Raw genomic sequence first — 21,829 nt, 5'->3', positions numbered from 1 at the left:
ATTACCTCTGAATCACAGACCGGCCGCTGAATGGACATTATCGCACCCAGAGAGCCTCAGTTTACCATTCAGGTCACAAGAGCCACATGATACTGACGACACGGGAGAGCTGCAGGACTTTTCCTTCAGATTTCTATTTTCCTCCCTGTGGATCACAAGGTTCTAACAAGCTGCTGAGATTCATGTTTCTTTGTTGTGGTTCTCACTAGTGTTTGTATTAAGATGATTTTAGTGATTTTACTTAAGTAACATCAGGTTTTCTGTAAACTGTTTCTTCCTATTTATCAGATTGATACTTGATATTGAGAGCAGTGTGATGGGTCTTGAGTCAACCCTAATTTCTTTTTAGTCCACTTCAAATGGATTTTTAGATAACCCTTTAAAGTCTTGCTTAAAGTCTAAACAAGACTTTAAAGTGGTCTTGTTTTAGACGTTCTCTTGCCATTGTAAGTTTTTCTTTATATTTTCGCTGCAATTTAATATATCTGAGCTTTTCTTATAAACTTACAGTAATGCAATGGTTAAAATCAGAGGGTAAAAACATTCAGGAATAACTAATAAAATGCATTTTTAAAGAAAACATATAATCTGAAAAGCAGCTCTCTAACATTAAGAGTCTGATGCATTGGTTGCTTTATTATCTAATGAAACAGAGCTCTAGATGAACAGGGATGGTTTTATACTCTGCTTTGTCTGCTTGACAAAACGCTAGAAATACTGGATACAACGAAATCTAGAGGCCAGACTAGATTGCAATAAACCTGAAGGCTGTGCACACAAATTGATGGTGAAACTGATCAATGTTGGAACTATTCATCTGGCCTTGTACTGTAATACATCCCATGTACGGTAGTACATATACTTGAGGGGTAAGTATATGAGTCACTGAGTAAACTGCATCAAGAAAAAAAAAAAAAAAGATTTTGAAACGCATCTTACTTCAATCAAAATAAATCCAAGAACAGATACAAATAAAGTCTGTGACATCTCTCAGTGTGGAAAGGGTTAAAACACCATTTCTAAGGCTACTGGGCTTCCAGTAAACAAACATTGTTGCTGTTCACAGTTGGAGTAAATGCAGTGCCGTGGTGAACCTTCCCTTAAGTGGCCAGCCAAGCACAATTACTCCTAGAGCACATGGAGGATTCATCCAGTGTGTCGCAGAACGACCCAGAACAACATCAGTTTGTGGCGTTACGCCCAAGCACATTGGAGTTATGTGGAAGGGCAGTTATCAATAGTATACCATCAAGTCCTCATCTGAATGTCTCAGAAAAGCTAAATTAAGGTTGTGGAGTGGCCTACTAAAAGTCTATTTGCAATTTTGTGGCTCACAAAAACACATTCAACAGGAGAATGGGCCAAAATTGCTGCACAGCGACATAAAAGACTACAAAAAGTTGAAGGCAGACAGAACCGCCTATAAGGTTTACGTGGGTGTTATAGAATAGATCATATTTTGAAAGCTTTATTCCCTTACTAAATGAAAGTAAGGAAAGATCTTTGTTGAAAAATCTGCATTTTGGGTTTACTGATTCTTTGTTGAGTATTAAAATTTGCTTGATGATCCAAAGCATTTAGTTGAAAATGAAATGGAAAAAAAATTAAAAACCAGATGAAATCTGAAAGTTACTTCAACTTTTTCACTGATCTATATTAATGCAACCAAAGAGCTCAGACAGCAGTTTTTCCTCCTGTGATGCTGATTGTTTTCTACAAAAAAGTTTTTTTGTTTTTTTTATCATAACACTTTCGGTTTCTATCGTTCTTCACCTCACAGACACAGATCAGTGGAAGAGTGTGTGTGCTGTTTTTGTCATTTCATTTACAGCTTCAGCGGTGATAGATGGTGAGTCTTCTCTCTGTGCTCATGCAAATAACTGCTTTTCTCCTGCACTTTTGCTTCTGACAAACTAGATTTGTGACAGAAAGCGTGATGCAACTGTGGAAAATAGCACCTCTTCCATCAGCCTAAAGCTTGTTTAATCAAATATGTTTAACTTCAAATGTCACTGTTTAAAAATATGTTGTTGGTTTTTTTTTTTTTTGGTGAAAGTTCGATGTGCTCATGTGCAAACTTTAATATCAAATGCAAACATTTGCAGCTCAGGTGGATTTTGTGTTTGCATTCGGTGCTCAATTTCTTCCAGAAGGCCTTGATCAACAGATTTCAAAAACCCCTTAACAGATCAAATGACCTTTTTAAAATATTAAATGGGTTTAAAATTATAGGCTGATTTTCGCCTATTCTGTCTCTGACTCTAAATGTCACACAAAATTGCCGTCACTGATCGGCTACTAATTTAACCTTTCAACTTCTTTGGGCTTTTGAAGTCGTGTCGGCGAATGAGGTAATAAGAAGCAATAATCTGACACCAATTACCATGATTACACCCCCTCCTTGGTGTCAGAATACTGGCTGCACCAGGGTAGAAGGAGAAAATAAAGTGTTGATAAATGGAGAGAGAAGTGTGGAGGAACAGAGGAGTGACAAATGAAAACAGAATGCATGAACATGGATAGAGGAGAGAGGCAGCCCCTCAGGGACATCACGGGGAAATATGGCTGTTTTATACAGCGCTGTCAGGAGCGGATAGATTGGCAGTAACACACAGTCGGGCAGGCGAGGTGTGCTGAGTGATGGCCACAAATAAAACTTTGACTTTTCTTCATAAATTCACCGAAATTCAAAGTTCTGTTCAAAAGTCGGCTGAAAAAGTTTGACTGGACTTTGGCAAAAATTGCCTCATATGTCTTCCAAACAGAGATGTGTGGCATCAGGAGATACAGCGGTGTGGAGAAGTGTTTACCCCCTTTCTGAGTCCCTATTTACTTTTGCATTTTTGTCACACTTGAGAGTCTCAGAACATCAAACCACATGTACATGTTAGTCAAAGATGACACAGGTATACACAAAATAAAACTGTTTGTGATTAAGAGGGGTTAGGGAAAGAGGTGGGGTTTGGGTTTGAGTCACTGCAGAGTTACACACCCACACAAAATCAGTGGATAAGGATTCTTCTGAACCTGGTGCAAAGTATTATTGCACTGACATTTTTCTGGAGAAAATGTAGATAAAACCTTTAATGCAATGTAATATTCAGTAAACCATACCATGCTATTATTTCAAAGTTTCAACATATTATTAAGGTTCCCTGTTTCTCTAAGTGAATTGTGAATTGCCATCTACTGGAAAATTATGGCATTTAGGATTTTCTTGTTAGCTGAAGAAAGCTCAGAGGAGCTGACGGAGTTTGAGCAGATCCTCCAGGAATCACAGCTGAGTCCTTCTGAGTTACAAAATGTGAAATGTCCTCATTATTTCTGTATGAGTTTCTTCAGTTTGGTCAAAGTCGAAAAAGTTTTAATGAACAGTTTTCTTAAAGCAAAATGAAGTGATTCAGTCCTGAATGTCTATTAATTCAAACAAAAGCAAAAACGTATGTAAAATGTACTTTTTTGAGCTTTGCGTCATGTTATGATGTCGTTCCCTCATCAAAAACAAACCTGGAGTGTTGCTTTGATTCCTTTGTGCATGAATTGAATCTCATGAATCTCCCGTGGCAACCATTAGGTTCATAAGATGCTTGGGGGAACCTAGCGCCACCTGCAGTTTTCCGAGTCTCCGTGACAGAGTACAATAAGATGGTCTCTTCTTTAGACTAAACCTTTGTTGTGATTTGTTCTTAAAAATGAAAATTGATAAATATACTTCGGAAAAAAAAAAAAAAAACAATAACAGATTCAGACTTGGTCAACGTGAATTTATCAAGTGCAATATTTCAAAATTCTCGTGCGTATGATATGGTAATGATTTTTAAAACGTCATAGGGGATCAAATAAAGTATTGAGTTTCTCTTACAGCTTAAAGTTTACTGCTACATAAAAAAACATACTGTGGCTTTAATGAATCATCACCAATTTGCAGCCACTGTCAGAGGGGAGTGTTTGACTGAAGCAAGGACAGGAAGTTAAGCTCTCTCTCAGGTTTTCTGCCAAGGTCCTCACGTGACTCTGAGACTTAAAAACTGTGGCTGCTTTCTGCAGAAGAAACCTGCTCATGATGGCTTAACTATAGGAAGAATGGTGTTGCATTGAGAGTTTGAGCTGTGCACTGTGGAGAAACTTTACCAAGCAAAACTATTGACAGAACAACCCACACAGGCTTAAAGTGAGGAGGACTGAGAAAGTTTGAAGCCGAAAGGATTACTGAGATCATCCAAATCTGAGGTGGCTGCTTTGAATCTGATAGTTTTACTTCAGGAGTTATTTTCTAAGGGTGGATGAGTCCTTCATCACAAGAAATAGAAGCGTTTCACAGCTCATCTGAACTTCAAAAGCATTAAACACCCTTATGGTTCAATAAAACAGGATGCTTTTTATTAATATTTTATAGGTTTTGTTATGTTTGTCTTGGTTTTCTTGTGTTCTTTGCCTCAATAAAGCTCTCAGTGTGTATTGAGTTACAACTGCTCTATATCTTCACTTTATTTGGCTTTTGTCTTGTTATTTCCGTCACGTTTATGTTATTTCATCTTTTGTATTCTCACGGTCTTTCTTTAACAAACCCACATTTTATGCGGTGTACCTCTCAGAGTATGTAGTCTCTGAAAAGTTTACCAGGATGTTCTTTATGGTTTTGGTTTTTCTATTTTGCAGGGCAGAATCGTTCTATGCAGTCCTTATAAAAGTCAGTCAGCTCTTAAAGAAAACAACACATTATATCACAAAGAAAGAAAGAAACTATTCATTAAGTGACTGATATGCGAACTGACCTACACAGAAATAAAGCAATGTTTAGCCAATAAGAAAAAATATTAGTAAAATACCACAAATTAAATATAAAGGGGGAAAAAGAATGTCTACTAAATAGCTATTTGGTGAAAACAATGAAGAGATACATTACCCAGCCAGCATGCCTAGGTGGGACCCATGTGGGGGAAAGGAGGGCTGATATATGGGTCCCATATGGGTTTGTCCGCGGGTACGATGGCCCCACATGGGTTTGCCCATGTAGGGCCACAGCCCACATGGGCCCTAAATGGACAAACCCATGTGGGCCATCACCATATACGACCCATGTAGGGCCCATGTGGGCTCTGGCCCTACACGGGCAAACCCATGTGGGGCCATCGTGGAACCCGCGGACAAACCCATATGGGACCCATATAATCTGCCCTCCTTTTCCCCACATGGGGCCCACCTAGGCAAAAGAGAAACTGCTTACTTAAAAAAAGATGTTCAATTTTATCAAAACTCAAAAAATTCCATCAATCAACAATCTGCATTATTTTCTGTCATATGCACAGAACTGTGTTCAGGTGGCTGAGTGTGAGCATCCCCACCTCCTCTGATTGCAAGGTGTGACTGGCAGGTGAGCTTCCTCACAGCTGATGCTCATCAAGCCCAATCAGCAGAAGGAACTTACAAAAAGGAGCAGATTCCACGAGACAGGCGCCAGGTTGTTTGGAGACCAATCCCAGTTCCCGAATCCCTCTGGGAACCATTCCCTCTGCCTCCCTGTCCTCGGCGTTTTAGAGCACCTGCAAACTCACGTCAGTTTCCTGACTGCTCCTCTGGTCCTCTGGACTCCTCCTCATCCTACCACAGAACTCGACGGCGTGTCCTATCCAACGTTCCACCGTCCTCCTCGTCGTCTTCTGGAAGAAAAAAACAAAACCACCACAAAACACAAATGGCACCATCTGCTGATCTCACTCACCTTCTTCACTTAATTCTAACCAACTCATCTAACATGACGTCCAGGATTTGACCTCCAAACAAAGGATTAGTTTTCTCCCAATTGTATACAATAAACTGTTCAAACTCTCAAAAAATCAAAACAAAATTCAACTACACTGTGGACAGAAATGTCCGTGAAGGGTTATCATGTTTCACATGAAGGTGGGAACCAGCAATTCCTTCAAACCACCTTTTGATCCTATAAGAACTCAAAGTTAAGGAAAACGAGTTTTTACATGAGCAATGACAACTACATATGTATAAAAATGGAATAAAGATTGACTAATAGACTATAAATAACTTTTGTTATCTACAGTATTTAATTCCATCAAAATGTGCAAAATAAATCAATTCAACAAGACAGAACATATAGTTATTTGACTGCTTTTATGAGGTTTTGAAGGTACTTTGCTGCAGGTTTTGTGAGATTCCTACAACTGAATGTAAGAACAAAGTTGAAATCATGAAAAAAAGCCATTTTTAAAAATATATATATTTTTAAAAGGTTGTGACATTTCAGTGAAACAAACACAACATACAAGGAAGGTGACAGAGAAAATTCGGTAACACTTTATTTGAAGGGGGGTGAATAAGACTGACATAACACCTGTCATGAACATGAATAAGCCTTCATGAATATTTATGACTGTTGTCATAAAGTGTCATTCGGTGAATTATGACACTTTTAATACAAAGTTGACATTAGGGCTGAAACGATTCCTCGAATGATTCGAGTACCTCGATTACTAAAATTCCTCGAGGAAAATTTACCTGCCTCGAAGCTTCGTTAATTTATGTTTTATTAGTTGGCGCACCGTGTTCCGACCGGGACTTCATTTGCGTTGCGCGGAGCTCTCACTTCCGCCTCTGAGTTGTTGACAAAAGCTAAGTCTCAGCGGCATAAAGTCCAATCTTCAAGATTGGCCCGTGGGGATTTTATTGATTGATGATAATGCCCGACTTTTTATCGTTTTTGGGGAACCAATAAGCATCCTTAAAATGACTGGGGGAATGCCTGGAGTACGGCAGCATTTCTCCTCCGGGGCTGCTGGTTGAAAGCGAACGGCGGGAAGAGCGCTGAGGTGAGCGGATAGACTGAACAGGGCGGGCGACTGAGTAGCTGATGCTTACCGTGTAAATGTAGCTTTACCGATGAACCGCACAATAAATTTCATATCCCGGTCTGAAGAAACGGGTGGCGGAGCGCATCGTACATGGCTGGTAGATGAGTTTCTGAGTGTGACCAGTGAAGGTGTCGTAAATGTCCCGTATTGCTTCCCCCCGTGTTCGTCCCCCGGTCTAACGGTTCGTCAGTCCGCTAGTCCATTTCCTCCCCTCCACCCCATGTTCGTTCATTCGCCCTCTCCTCCCACTCCAGGCGGCATTTCCCGTATTTTCAAACCCAAAGCGTGACAGGTTAGGTGGCAAGGTGAGTTTAATTAATCTATTAAACTCACTGAAGATGAATACATAAACTAAAAGCTGGATTGTAGACATTTTTTATAAGCATATTTGTGAGCCTGCCTCTTTGTTATTAAATTCAATATAATTTCAGATTTTTCTATAACTTTTCTTCTGGTTAACTTAGAAAGTGAGCTATTATTGTTACAGGTTAGTTTTCTAAACTACAAAAAAGCAACTGTTAGGGATGCTCAAATATGAAAAATTGGACTGATATTGATATCTGATTGTAACACCGGTATTATGCCAGATTTACCAATATTTCATTTTATAATTTTTTTTTATCCGATTACTCGATTAATCGTAAGAATAATCGATAGATTACTCGATTACTAAAATATTCGTTTACAACAGCCCTAGTTGACATTATTCAAAATGTCTTTGTTATGACAACTTGACATTAACCAAGAAGTCATTACTGTTTAAACTTTACCTTTAATAATATAAAGTTACCTAATTTTTAAAGTGCAATCAGTAATACTTTTATAACAAATTTATATCAGTAATGATTTCTTGGTTAATGTCAAGTTGTCATAACAAAGACATTTTGAATAATGTCAACTTTGTATTAAAAGTGTCATAATTTACCAAATGACGCTTTATGACAACAGTCATAAATATTCATGAAGGCTTATTCATGTTCATGACAGTGTCATGTCAGTCTTATTCAACCCCCTTCAAATAAAGTGTTACCGAAAATTCAACACTGTTTTCTACCCAGTTCAACTTCAAGTTGCAGTATTGCTAAAAACAACAAACAATAACCTAAATGCACATGATAATTATTTCACCGTTGTCTGCAGAATCCTCTCCTGCACACAAAGCCATAATTATAGAGTCTTAGTTTTACTTATTAGCAGATAAGACTTTTACAATAATCCTCCAGAGAACCTATCTGAGCTTAGCACTAGCTAAACAGCCTCTCCTCTCCTCTGTCTGTCCACCATCCCTCCTCCACTTCTTCATGGACAAAAAAGCAGCAGAAACAAGAAGCTCAGCAATCTGTGACACGGGGCTCTGAAAAGGACGATGAGCTGGATTCGACACAGCCTCGACTGAGACAAAACAGGAGAAGCTCTGCTGCGAGAGTTATTAATGCGCTAGTTATTCATGCACACCCCACAAAGTGTGTGAGGGCCTATTTCCTCTGAGCTGTGTAAGCCATGAAACCGCATTGTGATCTCCAGCCGAGTATCGTGCTCTTTTAATTCCTATTTGTTTGACTTAGAGAGATTAGGCATTAATTACAGGCTAGAGGAATCAACCACACATATAAAGGCATACAGTGTGGAGTAAGGCTTTTTAAAATTGGAGTCTTCACAGCAGCAAGGCCGAAGGTGCACAGAGAGCTGAGACAGCATTGACTAACAGGGCTCTCTCACACACACACACGCACACATCCACACACATCCACGCACACACACGCACCTACACCGGGCTTAACTGCTGGCTAAAAGCTGCTGTTCTGGGCGAAATATGTCAGGCTTTAGCTGATTTTAACACCAAATTCCCTCATGAGAACAGAGAGGATTAGTACGAGGAAGACAAGCTGACCAGAGCCAAGACAAGATAAATTTCACAAACACAAAGCACCTGAGCAAGCACTGCAGGCTTCGCATTTACCCAGAGTCTGCTAAAGCCCTCAGCAGGGCTTTCTGGTGCTGTGGACTTAATGTTAGACCACATCCACCACATTTATCTGAAGACAACACAGCACCAGGCATGGGCGTCACAATGAATGAGACTATTATAAAGGAATACTTTTATTTAAGTAATTATCTTAAAGAGGTATTATTAGCTATAGTGAAACGCAAAGTGTTCCAAAAAAAAAAAAATGCAATGGACAATAAGTGGATCATTCACAGAACATGACGATATTTGCTAAATTATAGAGAGACAAGTAACTAAACTTTGAATTATTAAAACTTTTTATTGCAATGACGTTGAAGAAATAAAAGTGTGAAAGACAAATAACATAAAAAACATAGAAACACACAAGAGAGTATCCTCAACGCATGTGCACTTATGTGAAGGAACTGCTGCTTTTCAGATAATCATTTCTTTATTTTAGACAGAGAGAAAGAAAGAAATGGCTTAGACGTTTTTTTTTAGGATTTTCTAAACTGAAATAATGTTGATTTTGATTTGTATTTTTCTTCCCAGGGATCTCAGAGAAAACATTTGGCCTAGATAAATATAGCAGCTAGTGTTTGGGGAAAATCAGTTCTAATTTCATCCCAACAATAGGAAAAGGAAAAATACAATCCAATGATTTCTATTCCAAATCACGGAGACGTCCTTTCCCCCGACTTAATGAAAGAGAGAAATAAATTTGTCTCAATTCCAAATAATTTTCAAATAATTTCTGAGTATCATTGGCATGAATCGTCAAAGGTATTTTGGGGGTTGTGACCATTTGTTGCGTCAAAACATACATTTCATCTAGCAAATAATGCAAAAGACTAACAGAATTTTATTTTCTCACACTCAGCTAAAGAAATGTGGCTTTAGTTTGAGTGAGCGTCTGCCTCCCTCTGGTGGCCATCCTGAACCGTTCACTTCTAATAATCTCTCATTTCAGCTATAACTATGCACATACACGTCTCCATAAGTTATCATTGAAAAGTTAATTTAATAAATATAGTAAAACTCCTTTTGATGCATGCATACAAACAGAGAGATCACTTTCCACATAGTTCATAACGTGCAAATGATCACATTGACAGTTCAGCTCTGCAGAGTCACATTATGGTATAAAATGATATAAATTTACTGCATTGATGGAAGGCAGCTTTCTACCATGACATAATGCCCAAAGAACCGCCCACAAAAAAGTCTGTTTTCCGGAAATTTGAATAATAACATGGGACCATTAACAGGAATCTGGAATTCAGAAATGCCAACCTACTGAAAAGTATAATCATGTTCATCATAAGCACCCATTACTTTGTCAGAGCTGGTTTTGCATGAATTACTGCATCAGTGAAGCGGGACATGAAGGTAATCAAACTGCGGCTCTGCTAAGGTGTAATGGAAGGCCAGGTTGCTTTGCAGCAGCCTTTGGCTCATTTGCATTGCTGGGTCTTCCTCCTGAAAATGCTCCATGTATTTACAGGGATTTAGATCGTTTGGGTTCGAAGGCTAATGAAGGATGATGACACCGTAGACGCTCAACCTGGTGTTAACAGGTATTATCTGACAGGTTGCAAAATAAAATCTGCATACATTTTTCTCTGAGCTCGAAGCGCTCAAAAGTTTTCTGGTTTTGCACTGATTTTGGAAAACAGTGGACCAACACCATCATCAGTGACTGGAAACACACTGGATCTCAAACTCCTTAGATTCTACGCTTTTCTACTCTTCCTCCAAATGGTGGGACTTTGATCTCCAGATGAAATGCTACGTTTCGTTTCACCTGACCACCTGGTGGTCAGGTGAAATGTTACAGTTCTGTTTAGCCCAGCCAAGGCGTCCTGACATGGCAGTCGAGGTACAGTTCTTCTATCCCATGAGGTCTGGGAGTGGCAACGTTGCAAATTCCCCTTTTTGTTGCTTGAGCAATTCTCTCACCACACTTTTTACTTCCACTCTTTGGACACTGGACAAAGTGCAAAAACAATTACCTTTTGGAGTCTTTTCGCATGAACATGTGTGCAAAATGTGACCACTGAATACAATTTCTGATTTATAAAGGAGCTTCACGTCCTGTTATAACATTATTAAAGACATACCTGGACCGTTGCCTTGATTCTTTCATGCATGTTTGAAAAATCGTCTAATCTCCCGTGGCAACCATTCAGTTGTGAAAACACCTGGGTGAACATAGCACCGCCTTCTTGGAGCTGTAGTTTCACAGAGCACCCTTCCCCTGTGACTCCCTCTATTCAGCTCCTTCAGACTAGCCAGCAGCAATTAGCAAACACCCGGTGGAACTGCACACCTGCCGAGCTCGTTGTACGAGCTAACAGAGGAAAGATGTTATAAAGACTTCCTGGAGGAAGAGTGTCAGAAAGAGCAGAAGTTTTTAAAGCGACAGAGGCCCAATTTCAAGCCGTTAAATTACACAGTAAAACCTCTTGCGATTTCCCGTCAAAGTCAGCTAAATTGGCAACTAACTAAAGATTTTAAACTTATCACTCTGCGTGTGACAGAAATGACTGGAAAAAACAACCAACACATCCCAGTTTCATTATCATTTGTATTTATTGTTTAAATTCACCAAAGTTTTCAGCTTAACTATATCCAAGAGCATTCATGTCGCCACCGTGAGCGTAACACCAAAGTGACGACAGTGTGACATCATCGGGGCCATCATGACATCACATCATCATGAAGGGGTTCAAATTAATACCAAAGCCATCCTGAAGCCCATCGACGATGAAAGTATCTAACAGTCACTCGGGTCGAGCGAAACATTGCACATAAACTTCCAGCCGAGCTTCAAAACTTTTTCAAACTGCTGCTTTAAAAAGGAAACCAAGTAAAAAAAAAAAAAAGAAGCACTAACCATCCATCGCTTTAACACAAGTTTGTTAAATAAAAAACATGAAGGGAAGTTTTTTTCCTCTTTCTTTTTCTCTCTTGTCTTTAACTACATGAGTCTGTACAGTGGGTATGATTTTAAAAATACAATGGCAGTTCTAAATGTCCCGGGATGACACGGTAACAGTACTGTGCGTGCTTACAGTTCGACCATCTCATCAATTCGCTTTTTCTTACTATTTTTCACTCCCACAGTGGGAAAGTGGGGAAAAAGCAGCTTCCTTCACATAAAATCCTTTTCACAGCATCTTTATAAATAATGTGGAACTATTTTTTTTTATTTTAAAATAGAATTGTTTGAAAAAAGGCAATTTCCACAGCCAGAATCAAGAAAAAACAAAAGCAATTTCAAAATGACAATTATTATTTTCACCCATTTCAGTGGTTTCAGTGCAGATTTAGAAGCTAGCAACATTTTTAAATTTGACATTCAATACAAGTTATTGTTGAGCTGATCCTAAGATTAAGCTGTTATTAAGAAGAAAAGGAAGACTCCCTCTGTTCAGTTTTAACTTCAGGTGTGTAAATTTACAAAGACAAAGTGCTTTCTCTAGCCACTTCATAGGACCATAACATCAAAATGAAAATGACACCTTCGGACCACGATTTGTTTCTTTCTACTGCAGGTCAACTGAATGTCACTGTTGTATAATTGTGACTTCCTTTACAGTTTCAAGTCTGAGCAGCTCAGTAGATTACACATAGCATTAGCTTTGCTCTAATTGGTCTCTTTTTCTCTGCTAACATTGTCCTTTCAATAAAAGTGTCCTACCATCTATACTCATTTCAGATTTTGTGCCTCAGCATTTCAGTTATTTGGTATCATTTACTTTGACACGACACCGTCTTATGGTCACTAAGTGATGTTAATATATGGCTATAACCTCCTTTACTAACATCTAAATGATGAGAAGCCGTAAATACAGAGTGCTTACAGAATTTTAGTTCTTCACTAAAAATAATACATTTTAGATATTCTCGGTAATAAAATATTGCATTATCCCCACTATTTTATGGCTATTACTGCTGATGATGTGCCAGGAATACTGTTGGTAGTTGTGTTAGTTTCGTCATGAGATGCCAGGGGGCCCAGTACTACGAAGCAGGGTTAGATGCTTATTGAGAACATTCAGAGTTTAAATCAAGGGGTCTTTTTGTACTACAGGCTTTCTTCTTGTTTAACCATTTGTGCATCATTAGATATTTACATATACCCAAATTAATATATGCTTAACATCCCTTCCACTTGAGCCATTAACAACCTTCTGGCTTAATTCTGCCTGGAAGAACACTCAAACTGAACTGAGACCAAGAAACAGTTTCTGATACCTAATCATCACCTTTAGGTCTGACTAAAATCTGCAGTTGCCCACATGAACAAGCTAAATGCCTCCCGAAGAACAGATTTGTGGTCAAGGATGAAGCTATGTCAGTTTTACAGGTACTGTAAAACTAATTTAGATAGTTTGGTTTGCAGGCAGAAACAATTTGGTTTAGGTTGTGGTTTGTTGCAGAAGCTTGGTGTTATTCTGCACTGTCCTTTGCAAAAACAGGTTTTTATGTGTTTTGGATCATTGTCCTGTAAGAACACCCAATTGCATAGTATAGTAGCACAAAACACCTCGCTGTGGATTTGAGGCAAAGTTGAAGAATTAATAGGCTGTTGCCCCCTTTTCATTCTTTCATTCCCTTTTCCCAATGCAGCAATATCACTGCAGGGAGGCAGGCATGGTTGAAATGGCTCAAAGAGATTCTACAAACTTATGTAAATTGACAATTCCCTTTTCTAAAGACATTTCTGGGACTTTCACATTTTTCTGACTAATGGTCAATCCAAGGACTTCTGTCAAATCCAAGAAAAACTACTTGCTGACGATGATGAGCAACAACCAGACATGAGCAGGCCTCGGTCTTTTCAAATTAAAAGAGGTTCTAGAACCTTTTCCACTACTTACCGAATGATTTAGATGAATTTATGTATATATTTTTTAAATATTTGTTGAGATAAAATCTCGAAGAAATTAAAACCTTATTGTTTTCAAAACACCATTGAAATAGTATGTTGTACTACTTAAATAAGTAGTTAACCACCAACTAATTTCTAGCTGCCAAATCTCTAAAAGAAAACCTGCTTCGTAATACAGATGATGTTGAAATGTGTGAAACCTTCAGAGAGTCAGAGTGCCACAAAAACTCTCTGACCATTCTTCAACATAAACACCAAAAAACTAAGAAGGAGGAAAATGGCATCAGAATAATGTCCAGCAAAGTTTCCTTCCCACACCGCTTTGCATAAATCTCTTCATTAAATCATCTGTTATTTACAACAATGCATGTGATCCTTATCATGTCTGGCCCTTCAACCAAGTCCTTTGGGTCATATCCTCAAACACAATCCAAATATTAAACCCGTCCTCATTTGGACAAAAGTAAAAAAAAAAAAAAAAAAAAAGTCTGTTTTTTTTTTTTTTATACAGTAGAATACGGTTGACAACTTTCAAGTAAAACAGCTGAATACTGATGTGTTCACACAGCAGAGGAGACTTGGTTCAAACTACAGCTGAAAATCATCCTAACGAAGCGTCACTCAAGTCATCCGCAGCGCTCAACGTCGAGGACAAATCTCAGAATGGTTGTAATGACTTCAGTTCGACCAATGTGACAGGAAACGGGACAAAAACGTCATCAACAGATGTTTGGACAGAACATTGTGACTAATTCTTTTTTTTCATTACTGAATCTACTGAAGGAAAATGTTAAACAATTATTTTTTCAAAAGTATAGAAAAGCCATCATAACCACGTACAACTAAGCTGCTGATTTCTCTGCCTCAAAGAATGGAACGTGCTTCTTGCTTGAAATATTGTGAGTGAATAAGCAACACCCACGGTTTTGTTTTGAATAGTAATCCATTGATAATAATCAATGCAAAAAAAAAAAGACAAAAGCACACAAATATCCAAAAACTAAAATTGAGACAGCTGAGGACCAGAGATAGTTTTTTTGTTGTTGTTGTTCATATTTTTTCCCTTAATTTTTTTTTCCTTACTCAAGTTTAAAATACATATATTTACCAGCTGTATAAGATTTACAGAGGAATTTGGATTCATCAAAAAAAAAGCACAGTTTTACGTCAGTTCAGCTTTCCTGGCTTTGTGGTGGACCTCGAGTCCAGTCCAGTCCAGTCCAGTCCAGACCGGCCTGGTCCAGTGCCACGGAGTAGTAATGGCCATTGCTGGGGCAGTAACGTACTGATAACTGTGTGCCATCGTGTGCTGGGAAGATGGCAAATAATTGCTAGAGTTTGTCACACTGTGCTGTACTCGCTCTGTTCTTTCACACTGCAGGAAGCTCAGCGCAGCTCAGCTTCACCAACCAGTGTGTGGAGGGGGGCTTTCGCCTGTACAGCAGTGGGCACTGCAGAAGAGTTAAAGGGGCCTGAGCAGACTACAGAGGCCAGGGGTTGATCAAAATTTATGGCTGAGGATCTCGCTTGTAAAGATATTAAAGAGGAGAAAGTGAGAGACTTCCTGGAGCAGAGGAACTAACGTCACTCTCAGGTTCTTAGATGAGACGGAGGTCAGAGAAGACGAGGGTCGATGAAGCCGGAGAGTGCCTTCAGAGGGAAAGAGGTCATCTATGTCGTCGAAGAGATACCTGCAGGAAGCAAAAGGGTGAAATAAAGCTGTGAGAAAACAGAAAGGGGCGCAAACAAAACCCCAAGTTTCAACAATCGATGGTTCTGCGCAGAGACTTTTAACCACTTTACTTTGCTTGCACTTTGCTTCCTATGAACCAAACCCTCTCTGACTCTTCAAAAGTGGTCTTGATCAATCAGGCTAGTTTCTAAAAGTCTTTCCCCAGTATTTTTTATTTTTTTTATAAGACTGCTTTTTAAATCTTTTTCAGTACAGTACTTTCAGCTGAATCTATGCTAAGTAAAACTCCCTTTTGCTGAAATTACAGCTGCAAACATTTTAGTGAACAGACTGAGAAAACTGTGGCATTTTTTAATGCATTTCATAAAAAGGGTCTCTTAACTGAAATGAACTGAACTGAGCCACAGGAACATTTGTGCAGGTTTGAAACCGAGACTCTTCAGAGCCTTGTGTGATCTGTTAACATGTCTGTGTGTAGTCCAGAGTATTCTTCATCGTCTGTCAGTTTGCTGCCACCCAGAAATTTTAAGCTGACCTTTAAACCGACTTCCAGCCACGGGATGCTGCAGGTGCAGCTTTGGCTCTGAGCTCAATAACAGGAAAGATTAAACGGTGTCAGCCTCCAAGCTGCTCTGCGGTCTGACCTATGAACCCCGTGATGTTGTCACTGTCTGGGTCAATTGACCAATCTTCACCAACTGCGAAAGCAAAACTTACTGCACGTTGTAGAACTATTCCTTATACTTTCTGTGTACACCCTTCATCCTCCAAACCACATTCTGAGTCGAAATGTGCAGCTTTAGACGAGCGAAATCAATTTGTAATTTGAATGATTGGAAACATGTAGCATAAAGTGGCTCTAAAAACTATTTGGAGAGAGTAATTATTCAAAAAACTGAACCAAAATCTGTCCTTTAACGTTGAATTAAATGATTACAGGACATTTTCTAACTATCTGTAGGGGCTTTAAATAAAAAATTAATTGTATGAATGTAATGAAATCAACAATCGCTCATCTGCACAATGATGACAAAACAGCTTTTCCTTTATGAATAAAAATAGCAGTGGAGAGCTGACCCACCGATTCAGAGTGTTTCTGCTCGGCGTCACCGGTGGCCATCTTCAGCAGATGGTCTCCAGGTGGCGAGAGTTCTGCAGAGATCAGGGGGAAAAAAGCAAAGGAAGACATAAAAGATGTTACCACACAATGAAAAATCCTTTCACATTTCTGCACATAACTTTCTGTTAAGAAGAAATAAAGATGTCATGTAAAAGTATTTACCCCCTTACACAACTTCAGATTTTTTTTTGTCACATTTTAATGTTTCGAATCATCAGACATATTTTTACAATTAGATGAAGATAATCGTATTAAACACAAAAGCAGCTGTCAAGTGATTCTCGATTTTTTTATGTGGGAAAAGTATGTGGAAAGCACATGGAAAAGTAATTTACCACCAGTCCAATAAGTGCCACTCCTGGCAACGAGTCTTCTTCATCCTTTGGTCCTCTCTTACTTGCAAAAGAGATGAAGGCTTTGACATGTTTAAGGTCACGCCAAAGCCTCACAATCAGATTTAAGTACAAACTTTGACTAGGTCACTCCAAAACAGTGTTGTTTTGAGCCATTTCAGGGTGAACTTGTCTCACTGCTTATCCTGCTGCATAACTCAAGGTCACAAAGTACTGGTGAACATTTCCCTTCCACATTGTTGAGGAGAAAGAAGAAAACATGGTTTTGCTTCTATGACTGCTTCGTCAGAGTACTGAAGCAAAAAAATGCACCCCAGATTATCTCACTTATCACAGTGCATCATGTTTTTGGTATGATGTTTGTTTTCTTAAATTCTGCATTTGTTTTATGCAAGATGAAACTGTCAGACGTCTCTTTGTTTTCTCTTTGGTCAGCCGTGGCTTTGTCCTTTCATCCCTCTCACGGCTGCCAGTTTTGTGCTTGAGTCATGATCACTGACCTCACCTGAGGCATGTGAAGCCCACAGTGCTACAGATGCTGCTATGGGTGCCGTTGTGACCACCTGGATGAGTCATCTGCTCCTAGGAGGGATTACTGCTGCTCCATGTTTTCACCATTTGTACATAAAGGTCCTGGCTGATGTTCATTGGTATCCCAAAGCCTCAGATATTTTTAACCCTCTCCAGACTGAATGGTGTCAGTGACTTTGTTTTTCATCTATTCTTTAATTTTTTTTAAAAATGCATTGTTTCCTGAGGTCATTTAGCCAACTTCATGTTGTCACACAGGCTCTACGATAGATTTCTCCATTCTAAAGGTTTGTTATTAACATGGATGTTGCACAGTTCACTTTTTTGTAATATGTCTGAGTGGCTTGAACAGCTTTAATATTTTTAAAATGTCACTTAAAAACAGTTTCTTGTATTTACACAGCGTACATTTATTATTACATGTGTTATTCCATTTATTTTACCATCTGAAATATTTAAGTGTGACAACAAAGGCAAAAACACAACCAGTCTACAGCCTGGTAAATACTTTTTCACATCACTGTGTGGGTCTTACAGGTGTGTCGTTCCACTGCCGTGGTAAATCTTCAGGTTCGGGTGGATAGGACATCCAGGAGGGACTCCGATATGAGGACGGTGGAGACATGACGAAGTAGTCTGAGTAACCCGGACGATTGGCTGATATAGCATAGACTGCTGTGATTGGGTTTCCTGTTAGGATGACAGTAATAGTGAAAACAAACCACTCTCCTGTCCCCTGTGTTTCAACATGCTAATGCCGTGTCTTGCCTGAGTAGGTGCTGATGGACTGATCTACAGTGACAGCAGGGAACGGTGTCCTAGAGAGCGGCAGGTAGGGGGCGCCGTTGTGCTGCTGGGTCTGCAGATCTGATGCTTCGGACACGCGGGGCTTCAGACTCACATCAGGGGTGGAACTGTTACTGCAGAAGAGACACTGATTTCAACTCCAAACAGAACAAAAAACCCCCATAAAACAATCGGCAGCACCAAACTAGAGCTTCATCCAGCTTAAATACGCCGCACGCTTCTGCTGTGAAACATAATGTGCTTATGAACACGATACTAAATATATAAAATGGATATGAAGCTATATATACTAAACTATAAATTATTTTTCCATTTATTATGGTTCTGATCAACTAGTTGACTCAGTAAATTGACTTTATGGTCTTTGATCAAACCAGAAGTAGGCTGAAAAAATATCAAGGAAAATAAAATTACATGAAAAAAATTAAAGTTGGAGGTCGTATGTGTTTCATTGCTTAGACATATTCTCCATTTCATTTGGAGTACAAGTGTTGCTTTTTACGCCAAATAAGATGTAAATGCAAGCCAGTTCAATTCTCTCAGTTCTTTAGTCAACACAGATTTATAAGATACAGTTTTACATAAACTATGCTTGCTGCTTTTTGAAAAATAATTAAAACAAATAATTTGAGCATGGAAGCTGGGGTTTAAGTTGGATCAGAGCTGTAAAAGTGGCTCTCGGTTTTATGTTTAATCTGTGCTGACAGTTCCGTTGTCAGCAGGCAGGGAAGGTAGCTGAGCCTCCTGAGTCATGACGGACAAAAGCAACAGAAATGTTATCTGACATCCAGTGAGAGCACTTTGAACGGTGCACACCAAAGGCAGATAAACCTGTAATTATGTGAAATTAACATAAATAGTGACAAGGAAAGCTCTGAATAAAGCTGAACAACTGAATGATAAGAAACAAAACAACATTTCAGTTCAGGAGTCAGTGGTGTCCTTCCACTTGTTACCCATTTTATACCAAAGCATTGCCACTTTGCCAACTCATCTCTATTTCTCCCCATGTACTTAACTGTTACATTTTATTCTATTTTTCTTGACAGTTGAGTATCTTGATAAATTATGAAAAGAAATAATCATGAAAAATGCTCAAGTCTCATTTATAATCGAGTTTAATTATATATCACTCAGTCTTTAATTGTGGCCCAGATTCCCATTAAATTCACTTGACTCTTATAGTTCAGATTATAACCCCAGATTAATCAAACTACGCACATATTCCTGCAGTGGGATACTTTTTTTTTTTCTGCAGCAGACTGAGAGTGCATAATAGAAAATACTTGTAAATCACTGGTTGTCAATCACTGGTTGTCACAAACCACTTCTCCATTGTCAAGTCTCACTGTAACTGCCTGGTTTGGTTCTAGCCAAGTCTGGTGCATCTACTGCAGTTGTTTTTCAGGTAATCACTGCTATGCAATGAATGGTATCCTGTACTGATGAACAGGTGAGCAGATTAAATTATCTTTAGTTAATTCACAACATTAAAATAAAAGGCATCCAAAAGTCTACATTTACATCCATACATAATATACAAACTTTTCCTTTATTGCAAAAAAAGAGAAAACAGAGCATCCAGTCAGCATCTTAAACAACCACTGGAGACATTTGTCATGAGTCAATCCTGTTACCGTGCAAAAAATGTGAATAATCATCTAAGTATTTAACCGCGTTGGGATATGTTGATATTTGTTTTACCTGGCATGTGAAACGATTTTTGGAAACACCACTGTTTCAAGAATCTTCACTATCGATCCTGAACTTTGCACCTGCTCTGTGTGCAGAGCACGGCTGCTGCTGTCAGTGAGGTATTGTAAATCATCCAGCACATCACAGCGCAGTGGCCTGCACTGTAGAAACACTCTGGATGTTGAAGCACTGTGCAGGACCAGGGGACAGATGAGGTCACTGACAGATTCTCAGAGCCATAATGCACAGAGCACATTAATGCTACACACAGCATACTAAAGAGGAATTAACATGCTGCTCTCCTCCTCCCACAGGGGCACAGAGGAGCTGAAGTCTGCAGAGCTGAATGATTAACCACTAAAACCTGCATTTAAATAAACATTTAAAAAAACAACTGCTTGGATTTCAGCACAACATACAAAACTGCTCTTATTTCCTACATCAGTAATACAAATCTTTAGAACTCAATTTAAAATAATCATCTCATAATAGCATGTTTGTCTCCGTGTCGCTGCTCACAGCTGGGGGGCTTTGTGCTCTCTGCAGTGTTTTCTACACATAGCCCACTAGATGGCGATCACGTTACTTCTTGGGAACATGAACATCGGAGCAGTCAATCACTTCCTGCAGCGCTCAAGTGCCCAGCAACACAGAGCACACAGCAACAGCATTGAAATGAAGAGCATGCTCAGGTCACGTGATGCAGACTTAACATATGGGCCTGACAGAGGGAAGTTAGCGTGCAGAGTCACTTTAAATGATGCCGATTAGGATTGTTTTCGTCCTCGCGTGTTCTCTCCAGTCACTTTAAATCTGTTTGACTCATTCTTTTAGACGCAAACCTTCTGTTTAATCTGAGAGCCTTTAAATGTTATGTATTTCCTGTTCCAAATGTCTCAACGATGTAACATTGCTATAAACGACGTCTTTCGGTGAGAGGACAGAGTGTCATCTTCCTATTCGTACTGAAGTTGATACCACATAAGGGGACATATTTTTCTGTATTTGCGTTGGTGTGCGTTACCATCGTATTGAGGTTCCAGGTGGCGGTCCCGGTCTGGAGGGGATTAGAGGCGGAGGAGAACCGATGCCCATATCGGGAAGCTGAGTGAATCGGAAACCCTGCAATAAGAGAGTCAATACACAGCAAAGAAAAAAAACACACACACACACACACAACTTAGAACAAAAAGTAAGTAACAGGTTTATACATTTGAGTTGCAAATAGTGGTTTTATTATTGGTACCAGCTCAGGTTTTTGTTCCCATTAACTATTAAAGCTCCTCCTGCTTTAATAGTTGCTTTAGCTGCTGTGATGACGTCTAAAACTACCCATCCAAAAACATTTTGATGTAAATAATTAAGATCTGTCATACATTTTCTATAATTTAGAGTCTTTTGAACAAATAAAGGAAAGAGGCAAAGTGACAAGACTTCCTTCATCGGTAAGATGAGTATTGAAGCATCCCTGTTGCTCCACAATGCTGGTCAGGTGGTTGAAAAAAAATTGTGGTTGCGCCACAATTAATAAAGCAAAAATAAATAATACATTGGATTGCAGAAATTCAATAGCGACATTAAGTCAGGAGGCTTATAATGGCAAATGGCTGCTCTGGGTTTTATTTATGGGAATCTGAGTGGAGGGGTCAGAATACAAAGTGCATGCCATACTTCTCAGATATTTATTTGTAAAAGTTGTTAAAACCTTGAATCATTTTCATTTCACTGTACAATTATGAGTTACTTGTGTCGCTCTATATAATGACATCCCCAAAAAAACATGCACAAGTTTGCTGCCCAGCTTAATACAATGTGGAAAGGTTAAAGTTGTAAAATACTTTTGCTTAAATAAAACATATACACCAACTGACTGAATAAAGGTATTTTATCCACAGTACATTAAAAGGTGGTTTAAAGTA

General features: G+C 39.0%; 1 protein-coding gene across 1 annotated transcript in view; it reads right to left on the bottom strand.

Moving 5' to 3' along the window:
• Window positions 1-15,081: 15,081 nt before the first annotated feature.
• kiaa1549la (KIAA1549-like a) overlaps window positions 15,082-21,829 on the bottom strand; it is an 85,141-nt gene continuing 78,393 nt past the window's right edge. Inside the window, exons 20-24 of the mRNA XM_088006736.1 lie at window positions 20,935-21,032; window positions 18,177-18,328; window positions 17,930-18,098; window positions 15,300-15,402; window positions 15,082-15,192 (exon numbers count right to left, since the gene is read on the bottom strand). Coding sequence (XP_087862862.1) covers window positions 15,082-15,192; window positions 15,300-15,402; window positions 17,930-18,098; window positions 18,177-18,328; window positions 20,935-21,032 — 633 coding nt within the window. The remainder of the gene's footprint in view (window positions 15,193-15,299; window positions 15,403-17,929; window positions 18,099-18,176; window positions 18,329-20,934; window positions 21,033-21,829) is intronic.

Source organism: Poecilia mexicana, unplaced genomic scaffold (assembly GCF_051168715.1).
Source record: "Poecilia mexicana isolate PSO_F unplaced genomic scaffold, ASM5116871v1 scaffold_6, whole genome shotgun sequence".
NCBI lineage: Eukaryota > Metazoa > Chordata > Actinopteri > Cyprinodontiformes > Poeciliidae > Poecilia > Poecilia mexicana.
The sequence above is the reverse complement of the archived record's forward strand: the minus strand, read 5'-3'. Positions and strand labels throughout refer to the sequence as shown.